At 28.8% G+C, this 16,976-nt stretch overlaps 4 protein-coding genes across 4 annotated transcripts; 1 reads left to right on the top strand and 3 right to left on the bottom strand.

The window, feature by feature from the left end:
• Positions 1 to 189: 189 nt before the first annotated feature.
• On the bottom strand, positions 190 to 613 carry LOC149033775 (large ribosomal subunit protein mL40-like). Its single transcript, XM_089179508.1, has 2 exons — positions 480 to 613; positions 190 to 401 (listed from the first exon to the last, which is right to left on the bottom strand). The coding sequence occupies exons 1-2, from the start codon at positions 582 to 584 to the stop codon at positions 279 to 281; spliced, it is 228 nt and encodes a 75-aa protein (XP_089035634.1). The 5' UTR covers positions 585 to 613; the 3' UTR covers positions 190 to 278.
• LOC107066383 (uncharacterized) lies at positions 590 to 7,024 on the bottom strand. The gene is made up of 4 exons (XM_015320955.2): positions 6,696 to 7,024; positions 4,410 to 4,668; positions 1,655 to 2,066; positions 590 to 1,303 (listed from the first exon to the last, which is right to left on the bottom strand). The coding sequence occupies exons 2-4, from the start codon at positions 4,657 to 4,659 to the stop codon at positions 808 to 810; spliced, it is 1,158 nt and encodes a 385-aa protein (XP_015176441.1). The 5' UTR covers positions 4,660 to 4,668; positions 6,696 to 7,024; the 3' UTR covers positions 590 to 807.
• On the top strand, positions 3,313 to 13,509 carry Qbp-1 (Queen brain-selective protein-1). Its single transcript, XM_015320957.2, has 4 exons — positions 3,313 to 3,473; positions 11,667 to 11,733; positions 11,856 to 11,994; positions 12,075 to 13,509. Exons 2-4 carry the CDS (start codon positions 11,681 to 11,683, stop codon positions 12,267 to 12,269), a joined length of 387 nt encoding a protein of 128 aa, XP_015176443.1. The 5' UTR covers positions 3,313 to 3,473; positions 11,667 to 11,680; the 3' UTR covers positions 12,270 to 13,509.
• On the bottom strand, positions 13,084 to 16,942 carry Nup75 (nuclear pore complex protein Nup75). Its single transcript, XM_015320953.2, has 9 exons — positions 16,479 to 16,942; positions 16,228 to 16,333; positions 15,791 to 16,135; positions 15,321 to 15,700; positions 14,924 to 15,243; positions 14,631 to 14,848; positions 14,339 to 14,557; positions 14,151 to 14,250; positions 13,084 to 14,072 (listed from the first exon to the last, which is right to left on the bottom strand). The coding sequence occupies exons 1-9, from the start codon at positions 16,503 to 16,505 to the stop codon at positions 13,865 to 13,867; spliced, it is 1,923 nt and encodes a 640-aa protein (XP_015176439.2). The 5' UTR covers positions 16,506 to 16,942; the 3' UTR covers positions 13,084 to 13,864.
• Between the last annotated feature and the right edge of the window lie 34 nt (positions 16,943 to 16,976).

Raw genomic sequence — 16,976 nt, 5'->3', positions numbered from 1 at the left:
GAAAAGTGTATCTACGAATTGGACGATTTATATGTTAGGCTACTTCATATCATTTGATTATATGATTAATATAGTTTTATTTTTGTTACAGGTGATCTTCGTTGGATTTAACAACAAACCTCTTTGATTCTCCTTCATTTGATATATGTATAAATGCATTTCTGAAGGCGCACATATAAATACTACATATGAAATATATATATATATATTTAAAAGTACATTAATTTATACCCAATCTATACAGAGATATTTTAATGAACATTTCATTCATCATTTAGCTACGTTTCACCAGGATATTTAAATGTTATATCTTTATATTCTCCATCTGGACTATCATAATTTTTTATCGGTGGTGTATGGCAAGGTCCTCGATTTAAATATGGTAAAAAGGTAAGATCAATCTGAAGTAATAAAAATGCATATTTTGTAATTGAAAACAATGACCGATATGATTTAATGCTATAAGTTTAAACGCATACCTGTAACGCTTCGTTGTATAATTCTTCTGATTGAATATACCGTGATATGGATATTGGGGGTTGGGGGGAACTTCTTTTAAAGTTTGTATATTGAAAATAAATCATATGTGTACTATTTAAAACGACGATTCGATTTCTTTATTGTAAATGTTGATTGAAAGTAAGTACAGAAATAATTATTCTCCGAACGAAACTCCTAACGCGATAAAGTATTAAAAAGTAGTAAAAATAAAAAGGAACGAACGTGTATATATATGTATATAACTTTTTTTTCTCTTTTTCCTCATTTTCTTAATGTATATAGCGTGCATGCCTGCCACGTAATATTTCAGTCAAATTTAAGTTCTCGCTTGCACATGGGACAGCTGTCGCTAGTCTTTAAGCATTGCCTGAGGCAATCCGCATGGAAAAGATGATGGCAGGGTGTCACTCTAGCTTTTGTCATGGTATAAAGGCAAACAGAGCAGACATCATCGAACCTATCGATCTCATCCGCGGTAGCTTTTCTATATCGATTTAATATCTCTCGTTCGCGTTTTAACGCAGCTCCTGAATTTTGCATAAGTTCTTTCCATCTTAAGTAAACGTTTAGATACGTTGCAACGAATAGAAATCTCCAGGGTGCAGTTGGTAAAAGTATTAAACTGAAGAAAGCTGACATTCCAATAGTAAAGTATCTTAATATAACAGGAGCGTAAAGATTCTCGATATTTTCCAATGCTTCTAATTGTAAATATCCTAGAATAGTTGGAAACATATCCACGAAAACCTTTTCCGTTGCTGAATAGTAGATCCACGTTAATACGGTATACAGAGTCGAGGGCCTGTATAATAATAAAAAAATTATATGAATTAATTGTTATATTAATATATGTATTTTAATTTAATCTTTAAACGCCATATTAAAATCAATTTTTTTGTAATCTTAATAGTCCTTATATTTCTCGGAAGAATAATTTTAGATAAATGTCTTTTAAATTTCATCCTTATAAAGAAACGTACTATATTTTTGAAAGATTTGAGAATATATATTTGTAATACTTTTGGCGTTTAAACATTAAATAATAAAAAGAATATATATATATATATATATTACGGAAAAGATGTTCTATTTTTAAAAATCAAGATGATAATTTATAGCAATTATTGCAAATACTTGCTTGTACTGAACTTACTTGTAATGTTCAAGTCCTTGTTCCAAACCGAATACGAGGAGCATGAAGGTTAGAGTTACGACGAATGTAACGGCCTTGGTCCACTCTAAGACAATCTTTGTAGCCGACATAGCAAGATGTTTGATTTGTGATCTTTCCGTTAAAGTAACGTAGGGTGTCCAGTCTTCTTTTTCTATCAGTTCCTTTATATAGCTCACGCAATACGCGATAACATTATAAAACATAAGCGTGTAAAGACACGTCATTCTTTCCTTAGGTACCAATACTTTATCCGCTAGCATTAAAAATACTATTTGATTAGCCATCACTGAGATATTTTTCATCCTTAGAAAAAGATTTTCTGCACGATCTACTGGTCCATATAAACGTTTTAAGAAACGATAAAGTGGTTTCCATGCTTTCGATAATGCACCTATAAAATTTATAATATTTTTATTGATTCGTTTAATAAATATTTATAAATATATGGTATATATGTGCTGATAATTATGACAGTGGAATAAATAAATAAAAAATGTGTATTTTACAATTTATTTATTTATTTTTAATGTATAAGTCATATTATATTTAAAATAAATTTAATCAAAATTTTTCTTTCGTTTAATCCATTATAATTATCGACACATATAAACGTAGAATATAAATATAGCAAAATAGTAACACATAATCGTATCTTATTAGCATGACGAATCGTAAATTGTAAAAAAAAATGATTAAATTTAAATGAGAACAGGATTACGTTGGAACTAGTGAAGAAAGTATGGCGGCAGTATGTTTCAAGAAATAGTTTAAAAAAGAAAAAAGAAAAAAGAAAAAAGAAAAATCTATAACATATATATATATAACAATAAATTAAAATTATATATAATAAGATCCTATGATAAAATCGAAATGGAAAATGTTGAGTGGAGTTAATTTTTCATCGAATAAAAAAAAAAAAAATGGGATCAAACCTATTGAACCATCATCATTATTATATTTTTCTCTCTCTTTATTTTTCTCTATCTTTCATGCTTTAAGAATTTACGATGAAAAGGGGATGGAAGGAAAGAAAGAAAAAAAGAAAGAAAGAAAAAAGGGTAAAGAAAAACCGATGAGATGAAAAGATAGGTGATTCTCGTAAGAAGTATCTATTTTATACGTTTTGCTAATAATAATTATAATTAGGTGAGGAGGGGGTAAACCATTAAAGAAGATAAGTAACATCTATAAGTGTTAGATAATTTTTCGAGATTTACAATGATTTATTTTCTCTTTGATGACTAGGCGTCAACTAGGGGTCCAATCATATATCCGTTAATTGAGGATAACGTAATCGATGTGTTGCTGTCGATCATTTTAATTTTTTTTTTTTTTTTTCGCAATAGCCGGTAATACAAATTTGCATATTAATGGATGTCAGTCAGGAGAGATAGAAAGAATGAGAGAGAAAAAGAGAGAAAAAGAGAGAAAGATAGAGAAAAAGAGAGAGAGAGAGAGAGAGAGAGAGGACTCATCATCAACGAAAAAGACGAGACAGGAAGACACTGAGGACTGGCAGGTGTGGATAAAGAGGTCGGAGGGGGATGATGTCGCCTTGGCGTCCGAACGTTTCACATGGCAACCAAGATTATCCTTCGGGATTCGTGCGTTAAACCAGGCGGACGAATCTCTACCTATAAAATAACCCGTCCTGGTCGACACTGGACACATTACGTTCTTCCGACTCATAGTGGTGCGACTTACCTTCTAGAATCAGGAAAAGGACCTAAAGAGACGACGACTTCCTCATCGTGTGTGTCTTCTTAGAAGAATCAATCGTTAAATATAATAATATACGGTATTTATATATATATATATACATATAATATTATTATATTTTTAATATAATAATTAATTATATTAAATTAACCCTTTTGAATGGTGAATATTTTTAATAATTTAAAAAGTGGGGGATACTTTTAATACCGCCAAGTTTCAAAGAGTTAATAAAGAAGAGAGAAAGAGAGAGGAGAGAGAAAGAAAAATAAGATTACTGTCATGTTCATTAATTTCTATCCATTTCGATTAGATTATTATGGGATCGTATCTATTTATTAATAGAAATATTGTTGATATATTTCTTTTCTTTTTTTTTTTACTCCTCCAATATGGAAAATTTTTTTTATGATATAGTATTTTTTTATTAATCGGTTATCTTTTCGTTCAATTTTTATAAAAATGTATACTATTACAAATATCAGTGGATCATTATGTCGATAATATGGTACGATTGCACATAGTACAAAATATATGTATATATATATTCAAATGATTAATCGTAAATCTATAACTTTAATCTTTCATTGAATGTTTTGATATTGACACGAGTTAACGGATATTATTAGCCTTGATATATACTACAAGTAGTATATTATATTTTACAAAACAGAATTGAATTACACACTGTTTGTAAGACCGATTAATAAAAATGATACGTAATCTGTTCTCTTTTTTCGTCGCGATTTGAATTTTTGTTTCGTTTCGTTTAATATTCAACAAATAATAAAATAATATTTAATAGAATAATATTTAAAAAAATTGAATATACAGAATAATAATCATCCATAAAAAGAGAAATATTTGGATTCGGAATAGTTATAGGAGGGTTATTTCAAAAGAGAAAAAATACAAAAAGGAAAAAAAAGGAAATAGTCATAAATAAAGAATTTCTGTTGATACTTTTCTTTACATTTCTATTCTTTTTTTTCCTTTCAATTTTATTTTTACTTTTTACCTGTTGTTGCTTCTACGAGTGCTTTTAAGGTGTAAACGGGGTATCTGTAATTGGCGCTGAATACGACAGGTAAAACCAAAGCAGAATACAATGCTGGTGCTGGTGAGGGTAGAAGTGGTAACGGACCACGAGGACAATATGGTAGCAATAAGACTGCACTTAAAAGACAAACGCTTTGTGCCGTTTTTTCTTTGTCCACGGTTAAAGAATTTGCTCTAACCCGACCCCTGACCCGTGTTATCATACCCATATTGTCTTCCTAAAAAATACACAAAAAATACTAAAATACAAAAAGGAAATAAATCAAACGAAACTCCATTTATCAAACCTTTTTTATTGTGTGATTCGATATGGTTAAAAATGTCGTATATTATTATGTACCGTTAGGACATGTAGCAAGGAACAAAATTCTTAACAAATATTTCGAATATTTATTCAAAAAGGAAATGAGAAAGAGGAAAAAAAGAAATAGAAATAGAAAAAGAAATTGACAAAAGAAATAAAAACATTCTTGAATGTTGAAAAATGATCTTCAGTTGAATTTTATTTAATCGAATATTTTTGAATGAAACAGATTTTTTTTCTTTTTTTGTAAAATAAATCGATACGTTAAATCGAATTCACTTTATAATAACGTTAACGTTTTTGAACGCAATGAAAGTATTTGGCAAGATCACATTTTAGATACGTCTATCTTTCTTTCACTTCTATATTCAGCCTCGCATACTATTTTCAACCGAGAACCCTAAAGTTCCTCTCACCGATTCGTTTAACGTATATTTTCCTACAGAAGCTAACTAAAAAACATATATATCTATATATGTATCGAAGAAAAATATAAAACTTTCTACCAATTTTTATCGATCCAATGAAATCGGGTTTTTTTTCGTTTCGTTTCGTTTCGTTTCGTTTCGTTTCGTTTCGTAGGAACAAACAAATTATTTCTTATATCTCTTTTATTTATTTATTTTTCTGTCTTCGAGCTTATGTATTTAGGCATTTATTTATGTGTTCTTTTTTTCTGTATCTTTTAACGCAAAATTCTTTACCGGAGGAAAAAGAAAGTAAACAAGAAAAAAAAATGTATACACTCTGGTTGTGTTGATACTTTACTGTCGTAAAACGCGTGAATCTGTTACTAATATTTAAAACAACACTCGTAGTGGGATATATAGTTAAACGTTTTAAAAATAAACACATTGCAAGAGAAAAAGAAATCGCGTTCTGGGAGGATTATAAATGTTTTTTATTTTTTTTTTTTATTAAGGAGAAATTTCTTTTTCTTGTTGTATCTTTCTCGAAGATAAATGTAAAGCTAAAGATGAAGATAGAAAGAGAGATGTTATTATTAATATAATTGATCAATATATGCAAAAAAAATATTTATAATTTGTTTTGATTCGCGTTAGATAAATGTGGCGGATGAAATTAGAAATAAAGAAGAATTTGCGTCATCGTTTGAAAATCCTACTTCACGTGTTCGTGAATAATATTATTATTGATTATTTTGGTATATTTTTCATCGAGTAAACAATAAACATATCAAAGATATATTACAGATAGTTATATAGAATCATCTATCTTGGATTAAATGAATTTTGTACATATCCAGTGTGTTAAGATGCAAACGAAAGAACAAGAAAAAAAAAAAAGAGAAATTTGTTGGCATTTAAATAGTTTTGTGAATTGTTGGCAAATGGTTTAAATGCGCGGTTAATGTATTATTACGATGATGTTTACGATTTTGACACTATGCAACTGTTCTATTAAATTATTTCCGAAATCAACCGATACAGAATGAGATGATGATTCGTGTAAAATGATATCTTTTTAGGCGTATGACCCGGAAATATGACGCGAATAGAATTCAAACAGATATTTAATTGTCTGTAATAAAATAGAAAAAGGTTGCCAAACGTTTAAATGTCCACATGACGATGAAAAAGAAGATGATGATGATGATGCATCGTCGAATTTTAGAAAGAAATGAAATAAATTTATTAAAGAAAGTCATAGAGGAATCTTTGAAAAAGATGAGTCAAGTTACTACGATTTAATTTCGTTTATTCACGTATTTTTTTGGGGGGGGGGAGGTTTCTTCCCTTTTTTTTCTTCTTTTTTATTTTTTTTTTAATTAATTGTTCGAATTAAATTATTATTTCTTTTGTTTTTTTCTGTAAGTACATTAATCAAAGCAAATTATAATTTTGATTTTTGTTTCTTTGAAAAATATATATTAAAATCATTTTGCCATATAAATATAAATTGAATAAAAGTAAAACTCACCTAATAAACCCAAGAACGTTTTATCGTTGAGACAGTAATCGTTAAATTATGGTGTATATTATACTTATACACCTAATTGGCCACCCCCCTTTTAAATAAAAAAATATTCAACTATGATAATTATATTTGTACTTATCAAAAATCAATATAATATAGAAAAGAATTCGTGTTCGTATTTGAAAAGAAAAAATAATAGAAAAATCGAACGATTATCTATTAATTATTTAAAGTAAAAAGAAAAATATTTGAATTGTTTAACAATAAGTGAAGCGAGAATCGCGTGTTAAAAGACGGAGGTACGATTTGTTACTGACAATGAGATTCTTCTTTCGATGTTAGGTAGTGAGACTGCTACGAAATAAAGAAATATATATATGTATACACATATATGTGTACATATATATATACATATATACAAACATGTGAGATCTCATCACGGTCGTTGTGGCGGTGTAAGAAGAGAAAATTATTCTCGTTCAAGGGTGGGGGGTTTAAACGTTACTCGGAAACGGGGGTCTGTTGTTGGATGGTAGGGGGATGGATCGGGAATAGGAGTAGGGGGTAAGTTTAAAGAAAATCTGGCATAGTCAGAAGAGAAACGCAAATTTTCATAGCTATTATTAGAAATACGCGAGAGATATGCTGTTAACCTAACCTGACGATTGGTGGTGGTGGTGGTGGTGGTATGCACCTTATGTTTGTTCGTACACGTCTCGTCCTATCCTCACCCCCCCCCCTACCTACCTTCCCACCTTCCCACCCTTTCATTCCTCGTGATTTCTCTCATCGGGGATTCGTTTAAAAATTTGTTTACGTCTGAACGAATCAGCCGAATCTGTGGTAGCAACACCTACGCACTCATGTTAGTTGATCTTTTCTGAACCGAAAAGAGAAAGGGGAAAAGTCCTTTCCATTCATCCCATCGGGGTGGGGTGGGCTGGAGGGGGTGTCTCTTCTTCTTATTGTTAGTTTATTTTACGAATCTCTCGTGAATATTATTTCAATGATGGCGAATAGCCATCAAACGTATATGACTCCAATGATGATCTTCGAATTGTGATCATTCAGAATAACACACGCAATGTTAGTTCGTCGTTCTTTCTTTAGGTTTTAACTATATTGTTAACGTAATTTATTCTACTTTTCTAATGGCTAAATGCAATTCTACAATTATTACTATTATTATTGTAACAAATATCTTGTCTATCTTAATCGATTTTGTGTGTCTTCTTTTTTATTTGTTTACTTTCAAATCATATATACCTACGTGTCTTTATTATTTTTTGTTGTTGTTTTTTTTTTTTATAAGAGTATTATAAAATAACTCTCACTCTCACTCTCTCTCTCTCTCTCTCTCTCTCTCTCTCTCTCTCTCTAATTCTTGCTCATTCACTATCATTGAGGTCGAGAAAAGAGTTAAAATTAAGTCAAAAGAGAAGAAGAAGGAGATGTTCGTGTCTACTGGTTAGATTATTCTCGTATTCCTGAACAACTCCCGGAATTGCGATTAACATGATCGCGAAAAAAAGAAGAGTAGGAAAGGGAGAGGGAAGGGGGAAAGAGTTTAATAATGATTACTAGGGATAGGGGTATGAGGAGGGTTGGGGGAATGCAAGACGCGCGTGATAACCGAGAATAGGAAGAATTTTTAAAAGTTTCTTGTGACAATCAAACAAGAAGGAGACGAAACAGTCAGACAGTATGATAAACAAAGAAATAAACCAAAAAAAGGTTGAAGAGGGGGTAGAGGGAGAAAGAGAGAGACAAAGAGAGTGGGTGGGTGGAAGAAGAGAGTCCAGTGGCTTTTCTTTCTGTTTCTGGATATCGATAAATCTCATTCTCGCGAACTAGTCTTTGCCCTCAACATGAAGAGGAACAAGATGATGGTGAAGAGAAGAGTGGTGGAGGAGGGGGTGCAGCGTGGGAGGATAAAAAGGGGAATATAAACAAGAGAAAAAGAAAATAAGAAAAAGAAATAAGAATTTCTTTACTGGCGTCTCTGATCGAATGCCCGACGAATGATCGAAAAGTAGGGAAAGGGGAGGGGGAGGATTAACATGACTGCATTTATGTCTTGTTTCCCTATGTGGGACAACTGTTTTGCCTATCGCACGGCAAATTCGCGAGACGAGTGATTGAAACGATTCTAATTTATTATACTATTTCTATTCGTATTATTATTATTATTATTGTTATTATTTATTATTATTTTTTTATTTATCATACTAGTAACGTTCGATATTTATTCTTGTTTCTTTATTTTTGTCGTAGTGAAAAAGGGTGGAAATATAAAAAAAAGAAAGAAATAATCCTGACTCAGATTTTTGTTTTTATTTCTTGTTCTTGTTTTTGTTCTTGTTTTTATATTCTTGTTGTTTGTTTATTTTTTTTTTGTCGGATTAGAAGAAGAAATACGATTGATATTTAAAATACGTGAGACCAATAACGTACGCATACATGCGTCGAACGTTGCTCGTTGATACTTTGACGTTCATCTCGATGGAACGTTTCTCGAAAAAGTTTTTATTTGGATTATCTCCACCGAAATCAAGATTAACAACAAGAAGAAAGAAAGAACATTAGATCGAACATCGATTCTCGCTGTAACAGTGAGAGACAGTGTTTTTTAATAAGTGTGAAAATTTATAATCGAAATGATGAATTTGTTTGAAATGAAAATTATTTTTTGTTAAATCGTAAGTGAAGATGAAATATTATTTTGTTCATTTATCAAACATATTTTTGACTGTACTTTTACTTCGAATATTCACCTTGAGAAAAAAAGAAAAAAGTAAGTAAATTAAAAAAAAAAAAATAATAAAAAAAGAAAAAAATCTCGTAGAAAAAAAGCGGAGTTCAATGAATCGATATAGAGTCAGAGTATAATTATTTCTTTCTTCGATAATGGTATTTATAGTACGATAAAATTCAAAGAACACAAAGTTCGTACATAAGTTCTCTCTCACGTGCGTACGTTCATGAGTGTTCCGATTCACCCACACTAATGTAATAGATTTTCTCGTGACCAATGTTGGAATGCTATTAGTAAAATCAACACATCGTATCATCATTTATTTTAACATTAGACAATTTTCTACAAAAATTACGTATTTTCGTTTTAATATGAAAAACCGAATTATTCATCATCATCATCATCATCATCTTCATCGTGTTTTTGCAATTACGTGTTATTTTTAAATTTACAAATTTATAAATCATATATTTAGACGAAAATAAGAAATATAGTAAAGTTATTCATAGATAATAATATAAAAAATATAAAATGAATAATTAATTTAAATAATACGAAGTTATGATTATTTTTTCTTTTTCTTTTATTTATAATAATATTTATTTAACATATTCGTGGCTAACACGTGTTGCGAACATTAAACGAACACATGTTCTTATCGTTTAAGTTGCACTTTATTAAGCAATACTTCAGACTGTGTCTGTACCACAAGTATAACATTTTAATTAGTTAAGATAACGTTTAAATATTTTCTTTTTTCTTTGTTTTTTGCTTTTCTAATTAATAATTAATAATAATCGTTATCTTATCGTTTTTTTCTTCTTGTTTCTTTTTTCCTCGTTGTTGAGAAGAAAAGATACTAACCGTTTCTGATTCCGGGTGGCCGCCGGTGTATTAAAACAAAAAGTATCATTCTTGATCGTAACCTTTCAGATAAACTTTTATATATATATATATATATATATATATATATATATATATATATATATATATATATATATATATTTTATATGTTAATAAAATATATAAAAATATTCTTTCTCGTCGATTATGTTAAGGCCGGCGATACAAGTAAAATAAAAAAAAAACGAATTTTTTTTTTTTTTATAAATAGTTAGTTTAACATCTCAAAAATATGCCTGTAAGTTTTTAAAATGAAATTCGCATTATTTATCGATTAAAAATTCATTTAAGTGCTCCGCCTCAACTCGGCGCTAGACGCGAACGCTAAACTTTGAACGCGTTTTTCTCAAAACGACTTTTTTCAAACTGGCGTGCAAGATAACTCAAAAAGTTCTTAACCGATTCTTATGAAATTTAGCACACATTTTTATTATAGTATTAGATTCTAGTTGAACTTTAAAAATGCCACAAAAATTTGCAGAAAATTGCCATTTTTGGCCCAAAAACCGTTAAAAAAAAGGGTCAAGAATCAGACTTTGTTGTCTGAGTCGTGCCAATTTACGATTTTTTGACTTTTTTATTTTTTTCTTGATTCAACTAGAAGATACATGTTTTATGAAAACGCTCCGACCATTTTTTTTTATTTCAAATTGCTGTAACTGCAGCTAAAAATCACGCCGATTGATGCGTTTCGTCGCGAGGGCCTCAGGAGATTGATTACTATGGCTGCCATTTTGAAAAAAAAAATTAAAAAAAAATCGGATCCTTATATTTCAAAACGATTCATTTATTCCTTCCATTTTAAATAAGCCTCTGAAAAACGGTCAACATTTAGGCGTTTACATGTATCGCCGGCCTTAATATATATATATATATATGTATATATATATTTTTTTTTTTTCTTTTTTTGCACGAGGAAAAATGTCTACAATTATTATTAATTCAATGATTTCAATTATATTTTCCAGATTAATTATATTACATCATTAAATCAATGATAATATACGAGAGAACAAAAAAAAAAAAAGTCGTTGTTTAATTAAAAAGAATAATAATAATGCTGCATTGATTGTAATATAAAAAAAAGAAAAAGTTTTGATTATTATTCACATACTCGATCTATTTTTAATTCGTTACAAATGATGGAATATAAATAAATTTCATATCTTATATGGAATTGTTCTTTTTTTCTTTTTATTTTTAATTTAAGTTTATTGAAAATTAACGTTTAGACAAACACAAAAATAATACACATATAATCGTTTTGTTATTCGGTAAATAATAATCATTTTTTTCTTTGTTTTTTTTTCTTTCAGACACTAGAAACGACATGTCGATCCAATCATCAATTTACATACTTGTACTATTGTCTGTCGTATTTTTGTAAGTATACGAATATAATTTGTACTTGTCCTTTTTTTTGTTGCTTCTTTAGAAAAATCTAATAACGAAAGTATATAAAAAAAATAATAATAAATAAATGATATTATATCATCGTTATATAGATCGTGCAGCTTTGGTCATCCCTTTATCAGACAACGCGAGGACGGTAGACAAATTTGCGATGGTTGTGGATATGAATGCGATAAGTGTAAATATGGTTTTACGATATCGACTCTTTGCGGTATTCCTGTATGCAAAAGGGTTAGTATATAAATAAATAAATAAATTGTATACATAGGAAATAGATAAAAGAAAGAATATTAAATAAATTGTTTTTAAAGGGTCCTGGCGAGGTTTGCGGAGGACCAAGCGAATCATGGGGAATATGCGGCGATGGTTTGATATGCAGTTGCAATAAATGCAGCGGTTGCAGCGTAGAAGAACTCGATTGTTATTCGCATACTTGCCCACCTCATCTCAGTTTGGAATCACGTCATTCCGATGCATATTTTCGCTTTCCACCTGCGGCCAAATAAATAAATAATAGGGAACAACAAATCATCGATTTGGATATTTTGAAAAACGTGAGAGAGTGCGTAGAGTTAATTAATGAAAAAGCTTCTAATTAGAAAACAAAAATAGTCAAAAAACAAATATTCATATTATATAATACATTCCAACAATTGATCTCATCATAGTTTAGAATTAGATAGATATATATATATATAGAGTTTTGATTAATTTTTTAATCGTCTATCTCAGAAAATTAATCTGTGCGTCTCTGTGTGTAATGTGAGTGTATGTCTATTCGTTATTTAATTATTTCTTTGACAAGCATTCCGAAATAGAAGATAACAAAAAAATAGCAAGCAAGTAACAAACAAACAAACAAACAAACAAACAAATAAACCATCGAATTAAAGACAGAAGAGAGAATATTTATAGGAAAAAAAAGGAAAGAAAAGTAACTATGATCTCGTTAGAAAAAAAATTGAAATCTGTTTTAATCATGATTTTTTAAATGATTAACAGAATTATACAAGACTCGAATAGTTTTTAAGAATTAATTTAATTATTATTATTATTATTATTATTATTATTATTATTATTATTATTATTATTATTATTATTATTATTATTATTTCGTAGCACGACGGATATATACGACACTCCATACGTCTCTCCCGTTCTATCGAGACGAATTAAGAACTATGATATATATATATATCTAGTTATTAAAAAGAAAAGAAACGAAAAAAAAAAAAAAGTATTATAAATCAATCGTTATACTGGCTGTGAGTTGAATTTCTTATCGTAAATAGACACCGAGTCTCATATGCCTTGACCTAATTTTCTTTTTTTTTTTTGCAATGTTTCAAACATTTCCGTAGCTATTTAGCGAAATGTTCGAAAAAAAAGGATGAGGGAGGTTTTTTATTTCTTCTTTTTTATTCGTAGCTTTCTTTGACTCGAGTCGAACGATGAGAAATCACGTTCTTATTCTTTTCACGAAACGTATCAAATATTATGGTGCGTTAAATTGTAACATTTTTTCATATATATATATATATATACATTTTATATTAAGTACACACAATTTATAATAGTTAGTTAGGCAAATTAAAAAAATATATATATATTTTACGTCTTCTTCTTTTGGCTAAATAAAACTATTTATTTACTCGAAATAACAGTGATTATTTATAATAATATGTGAATTCAATATTATATATTGTAAGAATGAATAATCGTGAAATAAAAAAATTATCTCGCTTTCTTATTTTGTCTTTCTTGTTTTTTTGAAATTGTAGTTTATATTACCGACTTTAAAATATGTGCCACACCGGTAATAATTATTACTTCATCTTAGGGACTGGTAAGATATGTGTCGCCATCCAGCGGTACTAACTATTACTTCATCTCACTGACTAGTAAAACATTTGTTACCATCTAGCGGTAGTAACTATTACTTTAGTTTACTGACAAGTAAAATATGTTTTTCTATTTAATCGAAATAGCACAATATATATATATAAAAGTATACATTCAAAATTTAGTCATATTGTTCAGTTTTATTTCAAAATTACAATAGTTATTTTTTTTTTAATTTTTACAAAGTTATGTTTTTTGATTATTCTGCTTGACAGCCTTCAAGATTTAATGCTCTAGCTAAATTTCGAGCAACTGCTAAGCGAAATATATCAACTTTATCTGAAAATTTAGGATCATCGCCATGAGCTTCGACACAGCGTAATAATTCAAGGGAATCGATGGAAGATAAAATGACATCCTCACTTTCCAAAAGTGGAATAACATCCGTTAACAGGATTGACCAAAAACTGAAATATAAATAATTGTTATTTTATAAGATATTATTTATCGGAATGTTGATCATTAATATTACATTTTGTACTTACTATTTTGGTGTAAGATTAGAAACTATCAGTGAGACTAATAAGCTAGCTGCTTCCTTGAATTCACCAATACTATACATTTGATGAAATTCACAATATTTACCTAATATCAGACATTAAACTTATTAATTAATGATTCCATAACATTAAATAAAACAATGATATATGAAATTAAATAATTATGTATTTACCTAAAAATGTAAGCCTATCACTAGCTAACATACAGGGTCCCAAGTTTTCAAGTAAATCACGACATTCTAATTCCCCATTTTCTGCATAATATTTTAAAAATTGATTAGCAATATATGTTATGAAACCACTGTCTTGGGCTTTTAATGCCCATGACAATGCATTCCCAAGTCGTCTTTGTTTAATGCATTTCATACCTTGGATTTTGCATATGCTAGTAACTGAAACAAATAACAAGTATGTTTCAAATATACACATATTTTAAAATAAATACAAAAGTAAATGTTCACTTACCGATGTGATTCAAATTACTACCACGTGCAATATCAATTATTTTATTTACCCTTGCTTCTGATCCCATAGGTAATGATTCTAATAATAGTTCTAATCTAGCTAAACCCTGAATAGGGCAATGCATTAAATAGCTTGCGCCACATTGCCATAAGGAATGATGGCCCATTAAAGTGGTAGCATACTCTAAAATGAGGGATTCATGTAACTGTGCGGTAATACTAAAAAAAAAAAAATAAGATAGATTGAATATAAAATCAGATGACATTTGAAGTATCAAAATTATAAGTACTTACTCCTTTTGATGTTTATCCATAACATTTAATTTTCCACAATTATAAAGTAAATCTATCAAATGAGCTGCAAACCATCCATTATCATTCATAAATTGAATTTCTTTAATTACTTGATGAAGATCGTTTTCTATTAAAGCCAAAATAATACGATCCAAAGGTTTATTTGCTTTCCATCTTTCTGCCATGTTATATGCATGTCGTGAAAATTCAACTTGTTTACAACATGGTACAGAGTAAAATAATTTTGCAGCCAATAATTCATACCAGGCCTCTGTATATTTTGAAAATTCACATAGTGTAGATTCATCCCCAGCTATTAACTAGGTATAATAAAAAAGAGATGGATTTTTAATAAATAAGAAGAATAGTTTTCTTTTTTTTAATTTAAAATAATTACCTTCATAAGCATTTCTAAGTTGTTATCAATAGCGAAAGTTTTGCTATCGATATTTGAAGATAAATCTAATTGCCAATGTTTCCAACGTACTGTAAATTCACTCACTGAATAACCACCGTAAACATTATATATAGGCATGGATTTAATTAAATTTTCTGCTATTACAAAAGATGGGTGATCTGCTTTGCTATGCACTGACAAAAGTGCACATACTAAATCTATTTTTCCATGCAATGCACAACCTATTATTACTTCCCAGTAGTATATATATTCGAGATCAGCTGCAATGCACTTTTGCGACAATATTTTAATCGCTTTAAGTTCTTTTGATGGAAAATGAAATTGAATCCATTCTAACAAACGTGGTAATATCACATTACCTAACAACAAACAAATTACAAGAAAAAGTGAAATTATTTGACATTAGTATGTAAACATTAAATAAATAATATGAATTAATAACAATTTACCTGGAATATTATCAAGATATAAAATTTCTGTTAAGTGCCATACACATTCTACGTTATAAAAGATAGTTAGAAAATTTTCTACGGTTATTTTGTTATCAGGTAAAGATTTTTCAGCAATATCTTGTAGACCTTCAACACACGCTCTTATAATAGAACGATATTGCTTGCTGTGTTTCAATAATTCTGGACAAATATCTCCAGAAGAAGATGATTTAATTTTATAAATTGATAAGAAGACTCCATTACTTTCGTTAACAAGTTTACGCAATGGAGGAGAAAATAATATTACTTCAGGTCTTAGGATATGTACTTTAATATCAGATGTAGTAAATGTACTTTTTGTATCTAAAAAAAAAAAAAAAAACAAACATTAAGTTACACTTTAGTTTAAATAGTATATTACATTGAAAATTATATTTAAATATTATTTTATGTACCTTGTGTATGTTTATTTATGGATTTATGAGCACATAATCCAATCTTATTTGAATTAATCCAGCTTGCTAGGATACCTACTTGTTCACAAACTTTATCTGGAATTTCCTTTAAATATCAAATTTTATTATTATTATTATTATTAATTACAAATTATTATTATAATAACAATAATGACATTATTTTATAGTAAGAAAATTAATTGTAAATTGTGGTTATGAAGTTTTATAAATGCTAAAAAAGATTAACTTACTATTTCGACAATATCATTGTTAGCCATAATTTATAAATGTATTCCTTATCAATTGACACTATTTATTTGAATTAATGATTTAATTTATTTATAAATTATCTGATGGCGCCAATTCTTAAGTCACAATCATATAAACAAAAATGACTTGATAAGAGTATGAGTGTTTGCAACTAGTTATCTGTTAAACCATCAGATGTCGCACAGATCCCTAGTCTTTCTCGCAAGTGTTTATATCCAATATTGCTCGATGCATGTATGTAATTTTAAACAAAATTAATATTTTTATTATGTTATACTTTTTATATATCTATTAAAATTAATAAAATAGATAAAAAATAAAGAAAAAGTAAATATCTAATCTTGAAACTACGGAAATCTGTTTAGAGTAATCAAGAACCATTTATACGATGTTGTTTATTCAATACTGTAATAGTTTTTTTTGTCGTCAATTACTAAACCACTAGGTTTACATGAGGAAATAACAACAACAACAGGCAG

The sequence above is a fragment of the Polistes dominula genome, unplaced genomic scaffold (genome assembly GCF_049000335.1).
Source record: "Polistes dominula isolate Pdom_NZ unplaced genomic scaffold, Pdom_raw_medaka contig_29, whole genome shotgun sequence".
Lineage (NCBI taxonomy): Eukaryota > Metazoa > Arthropoda > Insecta > Hymenoptera > Vespidae > Polistes > Polistes dominula.
The sequence above is the reverse complement of the archived record's forward strand: the minus strand, read 5'-3'. Positions and strand labels throughout refer to the sequence as shown.